General features: G+C 43.2%; 2 protein-coding genes across 2 annotated transcripts; both read right to left on the reverse strand.

Annotated features, from left to right (window-relative positions):
- Positions 1-223: 223 nt before the first annotated feature.
- LOC141331303 (cornifelin homolog) lies at positions 224-2,208 on the reverse strand. Its single transcript, XM_073836322.1, has 3 exons — positions 2,092-2,208; positions 1,770-1,930; positions 224-735 (listed from the first exon to the last, which is right to left on the reverse strand). Exons 1-3 carry the CDS (start codon positions 2,198-2,200, stop codon positions 523-525), a joined length of 483 nt encoding a protein of 160 aa, XP_073692423.1. The 5' UTR covers positions 2,201-2,208; the 3' UTR covers positions 224-522.
- Positions 2,209-14,234: 12,026 nt separating this feature from the next.
- LOC141331598 (general transcription factor II-I repeat domain-containing protein 2A-like) lies at positions 14,235-15,899 on the reverse strand. Its single transcript, XM_073836645.1, has one exon. The coding sequence runs from the start codon at positions 15,897-15,899 to the stop codon at positions 14,235-14,237; it is 1,665 nt and encodes a 554-aa protein (XP_073692746.1).
- Positions 15,900-16,568: the final 669 nt, after the last annotated feature.

The following is a 16,568-nucleotide window of genomic DNA, read 5'->3' on the forward strand; positions in this document are numbered from 1 at the left end:
CCTTCCAGATTCCCCTATGACTAATTTTCGTGTCTAATTAAACTCTCCACATGAGTTCTGTGTTGAAACTGTTTGGACAAGATACAACAGCCCAATTACAGACACATACAGCGATTGCTGTGATTGTCTGACTAGACTTTTTAGCATAGCCTATATTAGACTGAAAGTGACACTGGTGATGCACACAGGAGAAACAAACTATTTTATGAGGAAATATATTATTTATTTACTTATACAGGTTTACAACCAATCTTTGCATTATATATATATATTTAATATATATTCTTTACTACATTTGGCAATTTGTCTATAAAGAAAATTACTAAAAAAAATAGAAAAAATCAATATTGTTTTGTTCAGTACAAATATTGGCATTGTTGAACAGGTAGGCTAGGTATAAATATTAAAATTACATCTTGACCGTGTAATTTTCACTATATCATTTCAACAAAACAGCAGATTTTGCTCTTTGGGGAGCTTAAGGTTAAAGGAACGCAGGTGTGCTCATATGCACTGAGGTCGTTAGTAGCCAGGGTTGACGGGGTGCATAGGCTGGTAGCCGGTATTGATGGCTTGAGTTGGCTGGTTAAAGGCTTGCGGCTGCTGGTGAACCGGGTTGACGGCAGGGTTAATGACCACTAGGTTGTGCCGTCGAGCTTTCAGCTCTCTCGCCATCTGACACCAGACGCACACAGGGCAGCAGGCCACCACACAGCAGTCATCTTGTATCGAACCCTTCATGAAAGAGAAATGGACATCAAATCGAGTGAAACTTAATTAAGTAAAACTTGAAACGGAGTAATCTATACCCTGTTTAAACTTCGGACAATTTTTGAGCCACGCAACTTAACACCCATGCTACTTAAGACTGGTTTTGTGGTCCAGGGATACAAAAAAGACTTTAATGTTTTTCTCTTCAATATAGTGAAACCTCAAATGTAAATGTGGACTTCACAGTGTTTTTTCACAGCGAGAATAATAACAACGTCCAGTAAACTGTAAAACTGTCTGCACTACATAATTGTGTTCATAATTAAGGTAATACGTTAAAATAACATGGTAAGACATGCCAATTTGCAATATTAAGCAGCAAAACGAGCTGTTTTGTACAGCTAAAAATAGCTGGACATGGATGAGACAGGAAGATTGACCCATAAAATATGCTCTTATGGGAAAATATGGTGGATAAGCGCTAGAAGGTTGTCTAAATCATAAACACTTTTTGTGGTAGGTAATTTTGTTTATAAATATATATTTATTCAGTATTTAAACCTAGGGCCCTACAAATCACTACAGTTCTGTGTGTGTGTGTGTGTGTTTATTGTCATGTTTGAATTTAAAATTTAATTCAATTTAATTAAAAATAAATTATAATAAAACTACTGTTCAAAACATTAAAAAAGGAATTAACACTTATATTCAACAATGCTAAATTACATTAATCAAAAGTGACAGACTTTTACATTGATACGAATAATATATTTTAAATATTTTAATTTAAATTATTTTCTGTTCAATTGAACCTTCTGTTTGTCAGAGAATCATCACAACTGTTTTACCATTGATAATAATAAGAAACGTTTAATCAGAAAAACGTCAAAATCAGCATATTAGAATGATTTCTGAAATATCATGTGACACTGAAGACTGTAATAATAGCTGCAGAGATCTCAGCTTTGCCATCACATGAGTACATTTTTAAATATATTACAATCGAAAACTGTTATTTTAAAAGTTAATATTTGTATAGTAATAAATGCTGTTATTACCTTAATGTGGAATCTCTCTCTCATACTGCTCCTCATGGCGAGTGTAATAGGATGCAACATGCCACCAAAGCATATCTCCAGCAGGGGGAGACAGAGACACTCTCCAAACTCCTCACTGGTTTTACACATGAGGCAGTATGTACACCAGAAACCACAGCAACCTGCCACAGGAAAACAGATGACATTGAACTGCTTTTAGATCATCCACAATCTCACATCCTCAAACTCATTTTACTCTCATCATTCCTCACACATGCAAAAACAGATGTCATCTATAGTCTATTTCCTGCTTTTTCTCCTCCCTACTCCACCCCACACTTACAGATGCCCATGTCGTCACAGCAGTCACACACTCCACTGCTCCACTGGTTCATTGCCACATTAGTGGTCACCACCATGGCTGGCTGGATGCTTACAGCTGCATGTGCCATAATGAACTGACCTGAGAAAGCACATGGAAAAATCCAGATAGATATTTAAAGAAGCATGCGTTTAAGTAACATGCACATATCATAATAATAAGTTTTAATTCTAGTTGAGCTACAAACATAAAATCACTGTCTGCATTTCATCTGACAATACTGCCATCCAAAGGCAAAGTACAGTAACTATGCCAACACGGAAACTGAGAAAAATGCCTTTAAAGTTTTTACACCAGCTAGTCAAACATGTTGAAACTCTTGTTTCTCTGAAACAGGACACAATTCAACCAGGAGACTTTTCCACAAGACAAAACAATTGTCCCAAAGTCCATTTTAAGCCTTAACTCAATTTTGACCAAATGTGTAGTTACTGCGCTTTGCCTTTGGAGGGCAGAATACAGATAGCAGTGCAATTCAAACTGAAATTACACTGGACATTTGAGAGTAAAAAGCTTTCATTTGAGATTTTTCCGCAACTACCAATTTTTGCATATCTCAGCGCATCTAACCTTCAAGCCGTTCTGAGTCAGTTGTATCTTTCGAAAGCAAACGTCTAGACTGAAGTCTGTGAACCTAGCCAGACATTGAGGTTTTACATTCCATCACTTTTAATAAAAAAAGACAGCAAAGAGCTCTAAGATTCTGCCACGATCTAATATTTCCACAACAATCAGAAATTACAGTGAAACGTGATCTGGCCTGAAAAAGAAAAATCCCTTCTCCACCTGCAGGGCCAATCCCCTCCCACACCCCAGCACACAATGCAAAAGAAAAAGGAAGAAGAGATGGAAAATAGTAGAGTGGTATGGTTGTCAATGACTGCAGAATAATACAAAATGAAAGCCTAAGTGAGGTCAGAGAACTGGTTTTTCATTTCCCCCCTCATTTGACTTGGAAATGGCCTCTGGCTTCTCTTGTTTCACAGATGGAAAACATTCAGCCTAAAGCTGGAAATAAGATTGCAAGGAAATGATTTTTAAAATATGATGTGGTGCTTCCAACAATTACAATTAAAAATGTGTCCTATCTCGACATGCGTTTGAGAAACAAAACACAAATGTACTTTTCTAGACAATTTGTTGCTGTGCCACAACTTAAAAAAAAAAGCTAAATCATCTAAAAATAATCAAATAAAAATCATCCAGATAAAGGAACAGTACTGAAATTGAATGCTACAGAAAGCAACTGATGCATACTATTTACACAAGTGTAGAAAACCGGTGTACTTGCCTGTAGCCTGGTCTTCAGAGGGTGTGGAGACGTGTGTGTTGATACACTGCTGTTCACAGAGGGGAGGAAACCAAAAAAAAAGCCATCGTTCTAGGTGGAGCGCCAGTCTGCGTGACCACAGGTATAACAGAGATGAGGACGTCACTGCTTATATGTTTGCTCTGAAAGAAAATAATAGTTGAATTTATAAAAATGAGCCTGTTCAAAAGTTTACATACACTTGATTCTTAATACAGCTGTTTTTTTCTTTTTGTTTGTTTAGTGCTAGTTATTCATGAGTCCCTTGTTTGTCCTGAACAATTAAACTGCCTGCAGTTCTTCAGAAAAATCCATTAAGTCCCACAAATTCTTTGGGTTTTCAGCGTTTTTGTGTATTTGATCCCTTTCCAACAATGATTGTATGATTTTGACATTCATCTTTTCCCACTGAGGACCTGAGGGACTCGTATGCAACTATCACAGAAGGTTCAAAAGCTCACTGATGCTCCATTTTGTGTACATTTTTATTATTTTGCCTGAATATCATATTCTTTTGCATTTAGTAAAGCCCTTCAGAAGCTACAGGAGATACTTACATGTGTCCCAGAAGACAAAATAAGTAAAATTTACCCCGATCTTCAAATTCTAAAAGTTTTCACCCCCGACTCTTAATGCAGTTTTTCCTCTAAAGCATCGAGCATTTGAACCTTCTTTAATAACTGCATAGTCCCTCAGTTGTCCTCAGTGTGAAAAGATGGATCTCAAAATCATAGTCGTTGTTGAAAAGTTCAAAATGTTCAAATACACAAAAATGCAGAGAAACCAAAGAATTTGTGGGCCCTGAAGGATTTTTGTGAAGAACAGTGGGTAGTTTAACTACCAAGTCCCAAAACAAGGGACTCATGAACAACTATCACTAAAAAAAAAAAAAAAAAAAAAACACAGTCATGGATCATTCAGGTAACAACACATTATTAAGAATCAAGTGTATGCAAACTTTTAAAAGGGGTCATTTTACTATTATTTTCTCTTGTGGACTATATGTAAATGTATTTTATGTGAAATACCTTATTCAGGTCAGTACTAAATAAAAAAAAGATAAAATAATTAACATTTATATAAATGTTAACATTTATTTCAAGTAACAAAATTGTGTTTTTAATGCCTTTAGTTCTTTGTTTCGATTTTAGTTTTAGTTAACTAATATCAACCAGTTAAAATGGTGTTTATAAAAGGTGGTATGAAAATATTCATAGACCTTTACAAAAAGTCTTATTTGCACAATAGCTCTTATGATGTAACACATCCTGGAATAAAACCGGTCTGTAGGCACCGAGCAGAATAAAGGTTTCCTAAACAACGGTGCGTTCAATGCAAAACGTAAACACTGCAATGTTATAATGATGAATCAGTAAACATGCCCAGGTTAAGCTCTGGTAAGAAAATGCATTTTCATGTAAAGGTCTTGTTTGCCCGTGACATCTGAACCTGGGATCAGGTTCTAAACCTCTATTATGGATTTACGTTTTTATAAACAACAGCTAATACAACAAGTATTATTTGCCCTATCATTCCAGTAAAATAAATTATGCAGTTCGCCTCTTTATAAAGTCAAGCAATCCACAAATGAGATGATTTAAGAGCTTGAGGCACTTCTGCACAGGCCTCATAGTTTGTCTTGACCTTAATAAACAGCCATTTATATTTAGCAGTGGTAAGCAAAGCATGATTTCCCTATGTTGGTAGTAAAGAAGCAAATACATAGGAGCCTGAATTCAATGTTTTGTTTGTGGAAAGAAAGTATTACCTAATATAAAATTAATGTAGCATAATAACCAGGTAGTTTCAAACACAACTGAAAACATGTTTAAGTCAACGTTTTGTGCATAACCCTGTTGATTTTCACTCTATTTCAAATGAATAATATGAACTCAATATTATTAATTATTAATAATATTTACCCAATATACCCAAAAATTAAAATGCTCTCATCATTCACTCACCCTCATGCAGTCAGATGTATTTGGCTTTTTCTGAAACAAAAAAAAAAAAAAAAAATTTAGGATCTCTAAGTCCTAATTATTGAATAGAATAGGACGCTTAGAAATTGATGCTTCAAAAACCACGCAGAACAAACATGACATTAAATCATACACCCCTGATTGTTGACTCAGTGACTCACAGATGGTTATTTTCCTAAACATCTCTGTGTTAAAAGAACAAAGTCAAATACATCTGGGTGAGTAATACATGAGGGCAAGTAAACTATGAGGAAAATGTTCACATTTTCATTTTTGGATTAGGTCACTTCCCGGAAAAAAAAAAAAAAAATCCTGATAATTTACTCACCCCAATGTCATCCGAGATGTTCATGTCTTTTTTCAATCACGAAGAAATTAAGGTTTTTGTGGAAAACATTTCAGGATTTTTCTCCATATAGTGGACTTCAATGGTCGACCGACAGGTTGAAGGACTGCAGTTTCAATGCAGCTTCAAAAGGCTCCCGATCCTTGGCGAGGAATAAGGTTCTCTTACGAGAGGTCTCTCGTACTGCGTAAGAAGTATCTTACGCTAGGGGAAAATCCTTTTCTGCGAGATATTGAAGCCAAAAATTATCCTTAATTTTGAAATAATGTAAAGCGCGTTGCAGCAGCATACAGACATAGGCGAAACAGCTTGCGCGCCTATTGGCTGCTCTGCGGCAACTGCAGCAGCCTATTAGAGCGAGGCCTGACGCGACACCAGATCCAATGGGGGCATTTCGCGCCCTTTGCGTCGCTTCGCGCCCTTTTCGTAGCTTCCCGCCTAAAAGGGCGTGGTCTAGACCTATAAATATCGCTCATAGGCAGCTATTATCTGATTTTTCATCCTTCAAGCGAAGCACACGCATCGCTGGAGCCGGATAAGAAGCCGCCGTTTGACTGCAAGCATCTCAGCGGGACGAGCCACTGAAGCTGCTGGCCACGCCGCCTTCCGTGCCTTCCTGCTGCGCTTTCCGGCGCCTATATCCTTTATAATCTACAGTGTGTTTCGCCGCTGCGATACACACTGTTTCTCTAAAAAGAGCAAAGCGTCTTTTTAAAGATGCCTTCATACGGCTCGTGCAGATGCCAATGGTGACTCTGAGGACTTGCCTTGCCTTCTTCACTGAGACTGCTCCCCCGCCCGCCGCGGTGTAGCGCCGTAAAAAGCGCCGTGCCCAGCGGGCCCCGGACACTTCCCCCAGCCGACAAAGCTCGCCGGTTCGCCCGCCTGCTTCATCGACCTCGTCAGCCTCTGTTCCGGACGTAAAGCGGCCGCTGTCTGCCACCGCTTCCATCGACGCCGCTGACGAGGGGGGCCATGAAGGAGGAAGAGGATTTCCGTTTCCCGCCAAAGCGGGAACGCGCATGCTGCTCAGAAGAGGCGATAGCAGCCCACTTATGTCTGCCCTCCGCTGGACGGCGTGCTAAGTCGGCCCTCCCCTCTAAAGCTTGCCGTCAGATGTCAAACCTGCTTCGCCGCGCTTTCGCCACCGCCTAGCCGCGTCAGCGCTGCGTGACATGGTCTCTCACCGTTGCTGAGAGGCACCCGTGGTTAACGCTTTCTGACGTTTTTCTCGTCTGGCCGCCGCCCCGCCAGACGCGGCCCGCGGCCCAGGATTGAGTTGAAACCTGAGCCTCCGAAATCGTCCTAGCACAACTGGGAAAATGACGGTGTACGAGTCCCGCTGTTGCCGGACCCCCACCAAAGTTATTCGCTCGTCCAGTTCCAGGAAATGTGACTGTTCCAGTGTTTTCTGCAGCCAACAAACCGGCTCCGTCGCCCGTTTGCCTGCACACAAAAGTCGTTCCCACGGCTACACAGATAAACCCCCAATAAAGTGTATTGTCTGGTGTCCCGGCCACGGCCGATGGTGTTTCATGTGTCGTAAGAATGCCCACTAACCAGTGCTCATCTCTAACGTTACACACAAGCACAGCGCACATAAAATCGACACAGATTGATTGCGCTTCACAACCGGCCACGGCCGATGGTGTTTCACGTGTAAGAATGCCCACTAGCAGTGCTCATCTCTACACACAAGCACAGCGCACATAAAATCGACTCAGATCGATTGCGCTTCACACGTGGTAAATATGCCCGCTTCACAGTGGCCACAGACACCACATTATGCACGTCAAACGGTTTCTGTGAAAACGAAACCAAAAGTGCATTCGCTCTACGCAGGCGAACGTTGTTTGGAGTGTGTTAAATGTGCCCGCTGCCCCACAGCCACATCCACACACAGACATAATAGTTCCCGCTATCAGCGTGCCCCATGCCTCAAATATCACGAGCACGTTTTGCATGAAATCAGCGTGCATTCGCTCCATGCAAGCGAACGATGTTTGGAGTGTGTTAAATGTGACTGTTCCAGTGTTTGCTGCAGCCAACAAGCCGGTTCTGTCGCCCGCTTGCCTGCACACAAAGGTTGTTTTCACGGCTACCCAGATAAATCCCCAATAGAGTGTATTTTCTGGAGTCCCGGCCACGGCCGATGGTGTTTCACATGTAGACAAAATGCCCACTCCTCCAGTGCCCATTTCTACACACAAGCACAACCTGTCATACAGACCCTGCGCGCATAAAATCGGCTCAGATCGATTGCGCTTCACATGTGGTAAACGTGTCCACTTAACAGTGCCCACAGACATCACATTATGCACGTCAAAAGGTTTCTGTACAAACGAAACTAACGTGTATGCAGGCGAACGGTGTTTGCAGTGTGTTAAATGTGCCTGTTGCCACACAACCACATACACACACAGACATAATAGTTCCCGCTATCAGCGTGCCCCACGCCCCGAATGTCACGAGCACGTCTCTGGTGCCACAGCATACCGAAACCACTCCGTTAATGAAAGAACGGAGCGCGCTTCGTATTCAGCCTCTAGCTATTCATGCAAACGCATTGGAAAAGCTTCCAGGGGTCTCGAAATGGGTGCTGGACATTATAAAAGGAGGCTATTCGCTACAGTTTCACCGACGCCCGCGCCGCTATACAGCGCGCGTCGAGACCACAATGCAGACAGAAGCAGCACACCTGCTTCGAGCCGAAGTGGCGAAACTATTGAGCAAAGGGGTCATAGAGCCCCTTTCTCAAGCTCAAAGCGAAGGGGGGCTGTACAGCAGATATTTCCTGGTACCGAAAAAAGACGGGGGTCACAGACCCATATTAGATCTAAGGCAACTGAACAAAGCGCTGGTGAAGCGTCGGTTCAGGATGCTCACGACCAGAAAAATCCTCGCGCAAGTTCGCCAAGGAGACTGGTTCGTGTCAGTGGATCTGAAAGACGCGTATTTTCAAATACAGATAGCGTCACGTCACAGGCGATTTTTGAGATTGGCCTTCGAGGGCCAGGCATATCAGTACACAGTCCTGCCGTTCGGTTTGTCCCAGGCACCCCGTACATTACGAAGTGCATGGACGCAGCGCTCGTTCCTCTCAGACTGAAAGGCGTGCGCATACTGAACTATTTGGACGATTGGCTGATTCTAGCGCAGTCTCGCTCAGTGCTTGTACAGCATACGACCATGTTACTCGATCACCTCGAGAATTTGGGTCTCAGAGTCAATTGGGCGAAGAGCTCACTGTCCCCCAGTCAGAAAACTTCCTTCCTGGGCACAGAATTGGACTCGCTGTCAATGGTAGCGCGGCTGTCACCACAGCGCGCAGCAGACATTCAGCGCACAGCGGGCTCGTTCCGCTGCGGCGCGTCTGTCCCGCTCAAAAAAAAAAAAAAAAAAATTTCAGAAAATGCTGGGTCTCATGGCCTCAGCGTCATCAGTTCTGCAGCTGGGTCTGCTATGTATGCGCCCACTGCAGCTCTGGCTGAAAGCGTGCGTCCCGCGTCAAGCGTGGGCGCCCGGTCGGCTTCGTATCACGGTCAATCAGTAATGTGTCACAGCCCTGAATCCGTGGAGAGCAATCGACTGGTACCAGTTAGGTGTAAGCCTGGGGACTTCCTCGAGAATAAAAGTGGTGTCTACGGACGCGTCCACCTCGGGATGGGGGGCTCTGCTCGAGGGCAGACCGTTTTTTGGCCAGTGGTCAGAACGGGAAAAGCTCCTGCATATCAACTGCCTCGAAATGTTGGCAGTACAGAACGCGCTGATGCGCTTCTGTCCCCAAATAAAAGGAAACCATGTATTAGTCCGCTCGGACAACATGTCAGTGGTTTCCTATATAAATCGCCAGGGCGGTCTCAGGTCCAAAAACCTATACAGACTTGCAGAACGCCTCCTGGTATGGGCTCAGCGCAACCTGCGCTCGCTGAAAGCAGCGCATGTGCCGGGGCTTCTAAACATAGGGCCAGACAGACTGTCCAGGAACAATGTTCCAGCAGGCGAATGGTCTCTACACCCACAGACAGTACAACTACTGTGGAAGAAATTCGGCAGAGCGGAAGTAGACCTGTTTGCGTCTCCGAACAACGCTCACTGTCTGGAATTTTACTCAAAAAGCAGAGACGCGCTGGCCCACGAATGGCCCCGCCGTCATCTCTATGCTTTTCCCCCCGTCTCTCTCCTACCTCAGGTGATAGAGGGGGTCAGGGAAAAAGGATGTTCAATACTGCTGATAACGCCGTTTTGGGAAAACCAGCCCTGGTTCCCAGCGCTGATGCAGCTGACGAGCACTGTCCCGTGGCCGATACCAGTGAGGAGAGTCCTTCTCTCTCAGGCCAGCGGCTCGATTTGGCATCCTCACCCAGAGCTGTGGTCCCTTCATGTCTGGGCCACCAGCGAATATATGATGAACTCCCTAAAGGAGTATTAAACACGATCACGCAGGCTAGAGCCCCTTCTACGAGACGGCTCTATTCCTCAAAATGGTCAGTGTTTTCGGGCTGGTGCGCAGCTCGCGGCTCGTCACCCACTAACTGTGGTGTGATGGAGGTGCTTTCCTTTCTACAAGAGCTGCTGGACAAGGGCAGAACCCCGTCCACGCTCAAAGTCTATGTGGCGACCATAACAGCGTTCTCGAGCACAACGCTAGGTCAGTCAATAGGAAGGAACGATTTAGTTATTCGCTTCCTGAAGGGAGCTAGAAGACTAAATCCCCCCAGACCTCCCACAGTCCCCGTATGGGACCTTTCTGTGGTACTAGAGGCCATGAAAGGTGGACCATTCGAGCCTCTGCAGACGATTGATTTGAAATACCTGTCTCTTAAGACCGTGTTTCTGCTGGCTCTCGCTTCAGTGAAGCGCATAGGGGATTTGCACGCACTCTCTGTGAGCGCGACGTGCATGGAATTTGGACCTAATGACTCTAAAGTCATACTCAAACACAAACATGGTTACGTTCCAAAATCACTCAACACACCGTTTAGGGCACAGGTCATCGCGCTGTCAGCCCTACCGGTCAATGATGAGGAAACGGACGCGAGCCTCCTATGCCCAGTCAGGGCATTACGAGCTTACGTGTCTCGCTCGTCTGCTTTTAGACAGACAGAGCAGCTTTTTGTTTCGTTTTACGGGCGTCCCAAGGGACTGGCCGCGTCGAAACAGAGCTTATCCAGATGGATAGTTGATGCTATTGCGTTGGCATATGCTTCCAAGGGCATGCAGTGCCCGCTAGGTGTCAGAGCACATTCCACGAGGGGCGTGGCCTCATCGTGGGCGTGGTCGAGTGGGATTGCCTTGCAAGATATTTGTACGGCGGCGGGCTGGGCCTCTCCGTCTACATTTATAAGGTTTTACAACCTGGAGGTTCCCGCCTTACAGGCCAGATTGCTGTCAGTCTAGATGTTCAGTGTTGTCTGACCTGATGTTATCAGCTCGGAATGCTGCGTCTACTGAGCACAGCTCTAGGGTCGACAGTGAAAGTGATAGCACAAGATGTGTCTGAGCAAACTGTGTGAAGACCCTTATTCTTACGTCAGCTCAGGCCGTAACCCCGCCCTGTATGTACGTTTACTTAGCGTCTGAGTGACGCTGCACTATGTGGAAGAGTGCGGCGTTGCCCCTCCCTCTTCCCCGGACTCCCTGTGAGTTCTATAGGTGATTATGAACTGTATGAACCCCGGGCTTTCGCCCTTGGGTCTTTGGTGTCAGATCTCAGCATGCACGGCGTTTTACACTGGGTCCCCTAGCGTAAGATACTTCTTACGCAGTACGAGAGACCTCTCGTAAGAGAACGTACTCGGTTACTAACGTAACCTCGGTTCTCTCTAGAGAGGGAACGAGTACTGCGTATCTTGCCGTGCATGCGCACGCTCTGGTTGCTTTGATGATGAAAAACCAGATAATAGCTGCCTATGAGCGATATTTATAGGTCTAGACCACGCCCTTTTAGGCGGGAAGCTACGAAAAGGGCGCGAAGCGACGCAAAGGGCGCGAAATGCCCCCATTGGATCTGGCGTCGCGTCAGGCCTCGCTCTAATAGGCTGCTGCAGTTGCCGCAGAGCAGCCAATAGGCGCGCAAGCTGTTTCGCCTATGTCTGTATGCTGCTGCAACGCGCTTTACATTATTTCAAAATTAAGGATAATTTTTGGCTTCAATATCTCGCAGAAAAGGATTTTCCCCTAGCGTAAGATACTTCTTACGCAGTACTCGTTCCCTCTCTAGAGAGAACCGAGGTTACGTTAGTAACCGAGTACGTTTTTATTTAACAAAACGATGGGTCACTTTCTAAAACAAATCACAATTTATATACTTTTTAACTGCAAATGCTTGTCTTGCACTAGCCTGACCTCACACATTGCATAATCACGCATATGACGTAGGCAAAAGTACCGTCCCAGTGTTCATAAAGCAAATGTACAACACAAGTCAAACGCCCTTTACAAAAAAGAAAGGTAAAACAACGCCAGCCGATTTTACAGTTGGAATAGAAAATGAGACCCTGCCTTTTTGAACCAAAGTACACAGATGAAAAATGAACCCATGCGTGACCTCTCCAATGGGATTAAATAATGCGTGAAGTCACTAGTGATTTAAGGAATCACAAAAAAAAAAAACACAGTTCAGATCATATTAGAGCAGAGGTGCCCAACCCTGTTCCTGGAGATCTACCATCCTACAAAGCTCAGCTCCAAACCTAATCAAACTAAATCTGAACCAGCTAATGAATCTCTTGATAATTACAGACAGCTGTGTTGGAGCAGGGCTGGAACTTAAAGGAGTAGTTCACTTTCAGAACAAACATGTACAACAAACAACAAACATTCTTTATAAGTCATTCAAGATGTTCATGTCTTTCTTTTTTCAGTTGTAAGGAAATTATGTTTTTTGAGGAAAACATTTCAGGATTTCTCTCCATATAATGGACTTCTATGGTGCCCGCGAGTTTGAACTTCCAAAATGCAGCTTCAAAGGGCTCTAAACGATCACAGCCGAGGAAAGAAGGGTCTTATCTAGCAAAACATTGGTTATTTTCTAAAAAAAAAAAAAAAAAACAACACAATTTATATACTTTTTAACCTCAAGTGCTCGTCTTGTCTACCTGTGTGTGTAAATGTTTTTAGAAAATAACCGATCGTTTCGCTAGATAAGACCCTTCTTCCTCAGCTAGGATCATTTAGAGTCCTTTGAAGCTGCATTTAAACTGCATTTTGGAAGTTCAAACTCGGGGGCACCATAGAAGTCCATTATATGGAGAGAAATCCTGAAATGTTTTCCTCAAAAAAACAAAATCTTTACAACTGAATTAAGAAAGACAAGAACATCTTGGATGTCAAGGGGGTGAGTACATTATCTGTAAATGTTTGTTCTGCAAGTGAACTACTGGTAGACCTCAAGAACAGGGTTAGGCACCCCTGAATTAGGGTTTTTGAATCATGGGTCAAGTATTTAGGTACAGAAATGTAATAAAAACATGTAAAATAACACCGTTTAGTTTTCACTGTATAAATTAAACATAGATTAATCTTTGCTAAAGCTGTATTTTATTGTTCATGAACATTAATGAGGTATTTATAGGCTAGTGTCCCTTTAAGACGTGAAGGACGGATCCAATACAATAATATATATTCGATTTTTTTACTCGGTTGTTTTCGTTCAATCAAGCTTGTCGAGACGGGTATTTTGTGACAGTTTTATGTGTATGGGTCTGTCCAAACGCAAGGAGTTTCGAAAGAGGTTACAGTTGCGGTGTACCCGCGCTGTCTGAAATGAGCCTCTCTGCGTGTGCGCGCTCCATGTGTGTGGCTGACTGTACCAACACAACACCGAGGGAGTATCGAATCGCGTTCTTTTGCTTCTTAAAATCACTTGAGTATGTAAACTTCCACTCTATAGAACCTTTTCCTGAGTAAACGATGAGCGCCGCCATTACGAATTCTAAAGTCAGATTGAATGCTTTTGCGTTCCGGTTTCCATAGGAACCCATTCAAATAGCGTCCACTGTTTTTAATGTAGCTAACGTCAGCTGCTTCGTGTCATCTACACTCATTAAAGTGAGGCACTGACAAATGACGGTCATTGCGACATTGCCAAGTGATGGCGCTATGGAGCCATGTGCTTTTTAAAAACATTTTAATAGGTTTAACATTAGTTTATTAGCTCGGAATATACCCTAATTTGACTAGAAACAATGCAGACCGGAAATGCAAAGCATTCTTTCAGTTAAGAGTCGGACTTACTTCCGTGTTCAGGAAAAACGTCTATAGTGCTTAAATTTAGCAAATAATCCTCGGATCACATGCGTGCCAAACCGTTAGGCCTGGTCCGTATGGAGCACAGATCAACTACGATTCAGACAACCTCTAGAACAGGGGTGGGGAACCTTTTTTCTATCAAGGGCCATTTATACTTTTGCAACATCCTTTAAGGGCCATACTAATTTATTGAACACACATATCACTAACCTCTCTAATGCGATGGTTGGAACTGCTTCTCTTTGGTGAGGCGTTTGATGTCAGATGGCAGTGATGACGATGCTACTCGCAGCTGGTTTTCCAAGTTTGAGTCAGTCAGTCTTGAGCGGAATCGAGTCTTTGCAAGAGTCAGTTTTGAAAAGAACTGCTCACAGCAGTAGGTCGTCCCAAACAGAGATGCAAACTTCAGTGCATGTCTCCTCAGAATGGGAAAATCCTCAGAACGTACATACAGTTTATAGAACTCAAGCAGAGGGAGGTTGTTATACTTTGCTTTGAGCTCATCATTGCTTTGCAGCTCAATTATTTCGTGTTGTAGGTTGTCAGGTACTTCAGATGGTTCCACGTTAAATGGCACGGCAAATATCTTCAGTTCATTTTGTTTACTTTTTATGTCCTGAAACCTCTCGCCAAATGCCTGAAGCAGTTTTGCACACTCACCAGCATACTCAGTTGTCATAGCAGGCTTGTGCTCTTGTAGAGTAGGAAAATGCACAGTGCAACTCTTTTCCAGTTGCGACTGCCACAGCTTTAATTTTGCCTCAAATGATTTCACGTGTGAAAGCAGAGAGCTGAGAAGCTGGTTCGGACCTTGGAGCTTGACGTTCAGCTCTGACAGGTGCTTGGTTATATCCACCATAAAGGCCAAATCACACAGCCACTTGTCATCACTGAGTTCCACAACAGGTTTTCCCTTAATCTCCATGAATTGTTTTACTTCTTCCCTCAATTTGTAAAACCGTTCAAGCATATCTGCGCGACTTAGCCATCTCACCTCACAATGGTAAACCAGATCTCCATACTCGGACTCAAGATCACTCAGTAACTCCTTGAACTGCCGGCTGTTTAGCCCTCTGCTTTTGATGAAATTTATGGTGGAAACGACAGTTGTCATTACACTGTGGAGCTTCAGGGAATGTGCACACAGACTCTCTTGATGTATGATACAGTGGCATACAACTAAATCACTTGGATCAAGATTAAGACGACTCATTTCTTTTTTGATCAATGCAGTTAGTCCCTTTTGCTGGCCAAGCATGGCTGGAGCTCCATCTGTGGCAAGGCCACTTAACTTCTCAAATGGTAATTGAAATTTGTTCATTGCCAAAACAACTTGCTCAAACAAATCCTCACCTTTGGTAGTGCCATGCATGGCTTGCAAAGACAGCAATTCCTCCGTCGTTTCAAACTCATCAGTAATTCCACGCACAAAGATCGCTAGTTGGGCGGTATTTGTTATGTCAGTTGTTTCATCACAGGCCAGAGAGAAAAACTGGAATTTTTTCCCGGTGTCATTCAGTGTTGTTTCAATGTCTTGCGCCATATCGGTAATTCGTTCTGTGACCGTTCTTCGAGATAAACTGACACTTTGGAAGAGTTTCACTTTTTCTGGCGCTAGCAGCTCCGCTGCGGCAACAAGGCACTCTTTCACGAACTCTCCGTCTGAATGAGGTTTCAGTTTCTTAGCTATTAGTTCGCTCACTACAAAACTTGTACGAATAACATTCTCTCGGTCAGAATGCGGTCTTGTGAAAACTGCTTGTTGGGCACCCAAACTCCGCCGAAGAGCGTTAACTTTATCCAGGCGCATTTGTCCTTGCAACTCATTCAGTTTAGCATGCTTCGAGATGTAATGACGCTCGATATTGGCCTTTTTCATCACTGCAAGCGCATCCCCACAGACTAGGCAGACTGGCTTGCCTTTGACTTCAACGAAAAAATAATCGTTTGTCCATTTTTCTTGAAAAGCGCGACATTCTGCATCTACTTTTCTTTTCTTGCCGGTAGCCATGATGTTTATCAGTGATGACAACGAACGTTGCGTTGCGTTGCTTTTACGCTGACTGTGACCCGGACACGCAAACCTATTTTATATTATTGTATTTTATCTATAATATTCTATTTCTATTTTCATTATATTTTTGTAATTTTTTTTAATCACAGGAAAAATTATTTTAAGCTTTTTTTTTCCTGAGAGAGGAGGGGGATTTCTGAATTGAATCGTGGGCCGTATCAAACTGTCTCGCGGGCCGTATACGGCCCGGAGGCCGGACGTTCCCCACCCCTGCTCTAGAAGATATATATGTATATGTATAAAAATTATACATGAAAACATACATGTTTTACTTTTTGTGAGAAGAAAGCACCCCCACAACAACTTCTAAAAAGTGAACGTTAGCGTTTTACTCTAGCATTACATAATGTCATGTTAACATTAAAGGTATCATTTTACTATCAGTTTAGGAACTGAATAATAAAAATTTAAAATAAAACACAGCTTAGTCTCATTTTGAATTAAATATGCACTGATTATTAAGCTAAAAATTTT

This window comes from Garra rufa, chromosome 3 (assembly GCF_049309525.1).
Source record: "Garra rufa chromosome 3, GarRuf1.0, whole genome shotgun sequence".
Classification (NCBI taxonomy): Eukaryota; Metazoa; Chordata; class Actinopteri; order Cypriniformes; family Cyprinidae; genus Garra; species Garra rufa.

Excerpts from the sequence above, each read along its gene's own strand:
- LOC141331303 (XM_073836322.1), bottom strand. The coding sequence starts at position 2,200 with ATGGCACATGCAGCTGTAAGCATCCAGCCAGCCATGGTGGTGACCACT. Across the intron at positions 1,931-2,091 it reads CTGTGACGACATGGGCATCT|GTTGCTGTGGTTTCTGGTGT; the intron begins GTAAGTGTGGGG and ends TTCCTGTGGCAG. Across the intron at positions 736-1,769 it reads GAGAGAGATTCCACATTAAG|GGTTCGATACAAGATGACTG; the intron begins GTAATAACAGCA and ends TCTTTCATGAAG.
- LOC141331598 (XM_073836645.1), bottom strand. The coding sequence starts at position 15,899 with ATGAAAAAGGCCAATATCGAGCGTCATTACATCTCGAAGCATGCTAAA.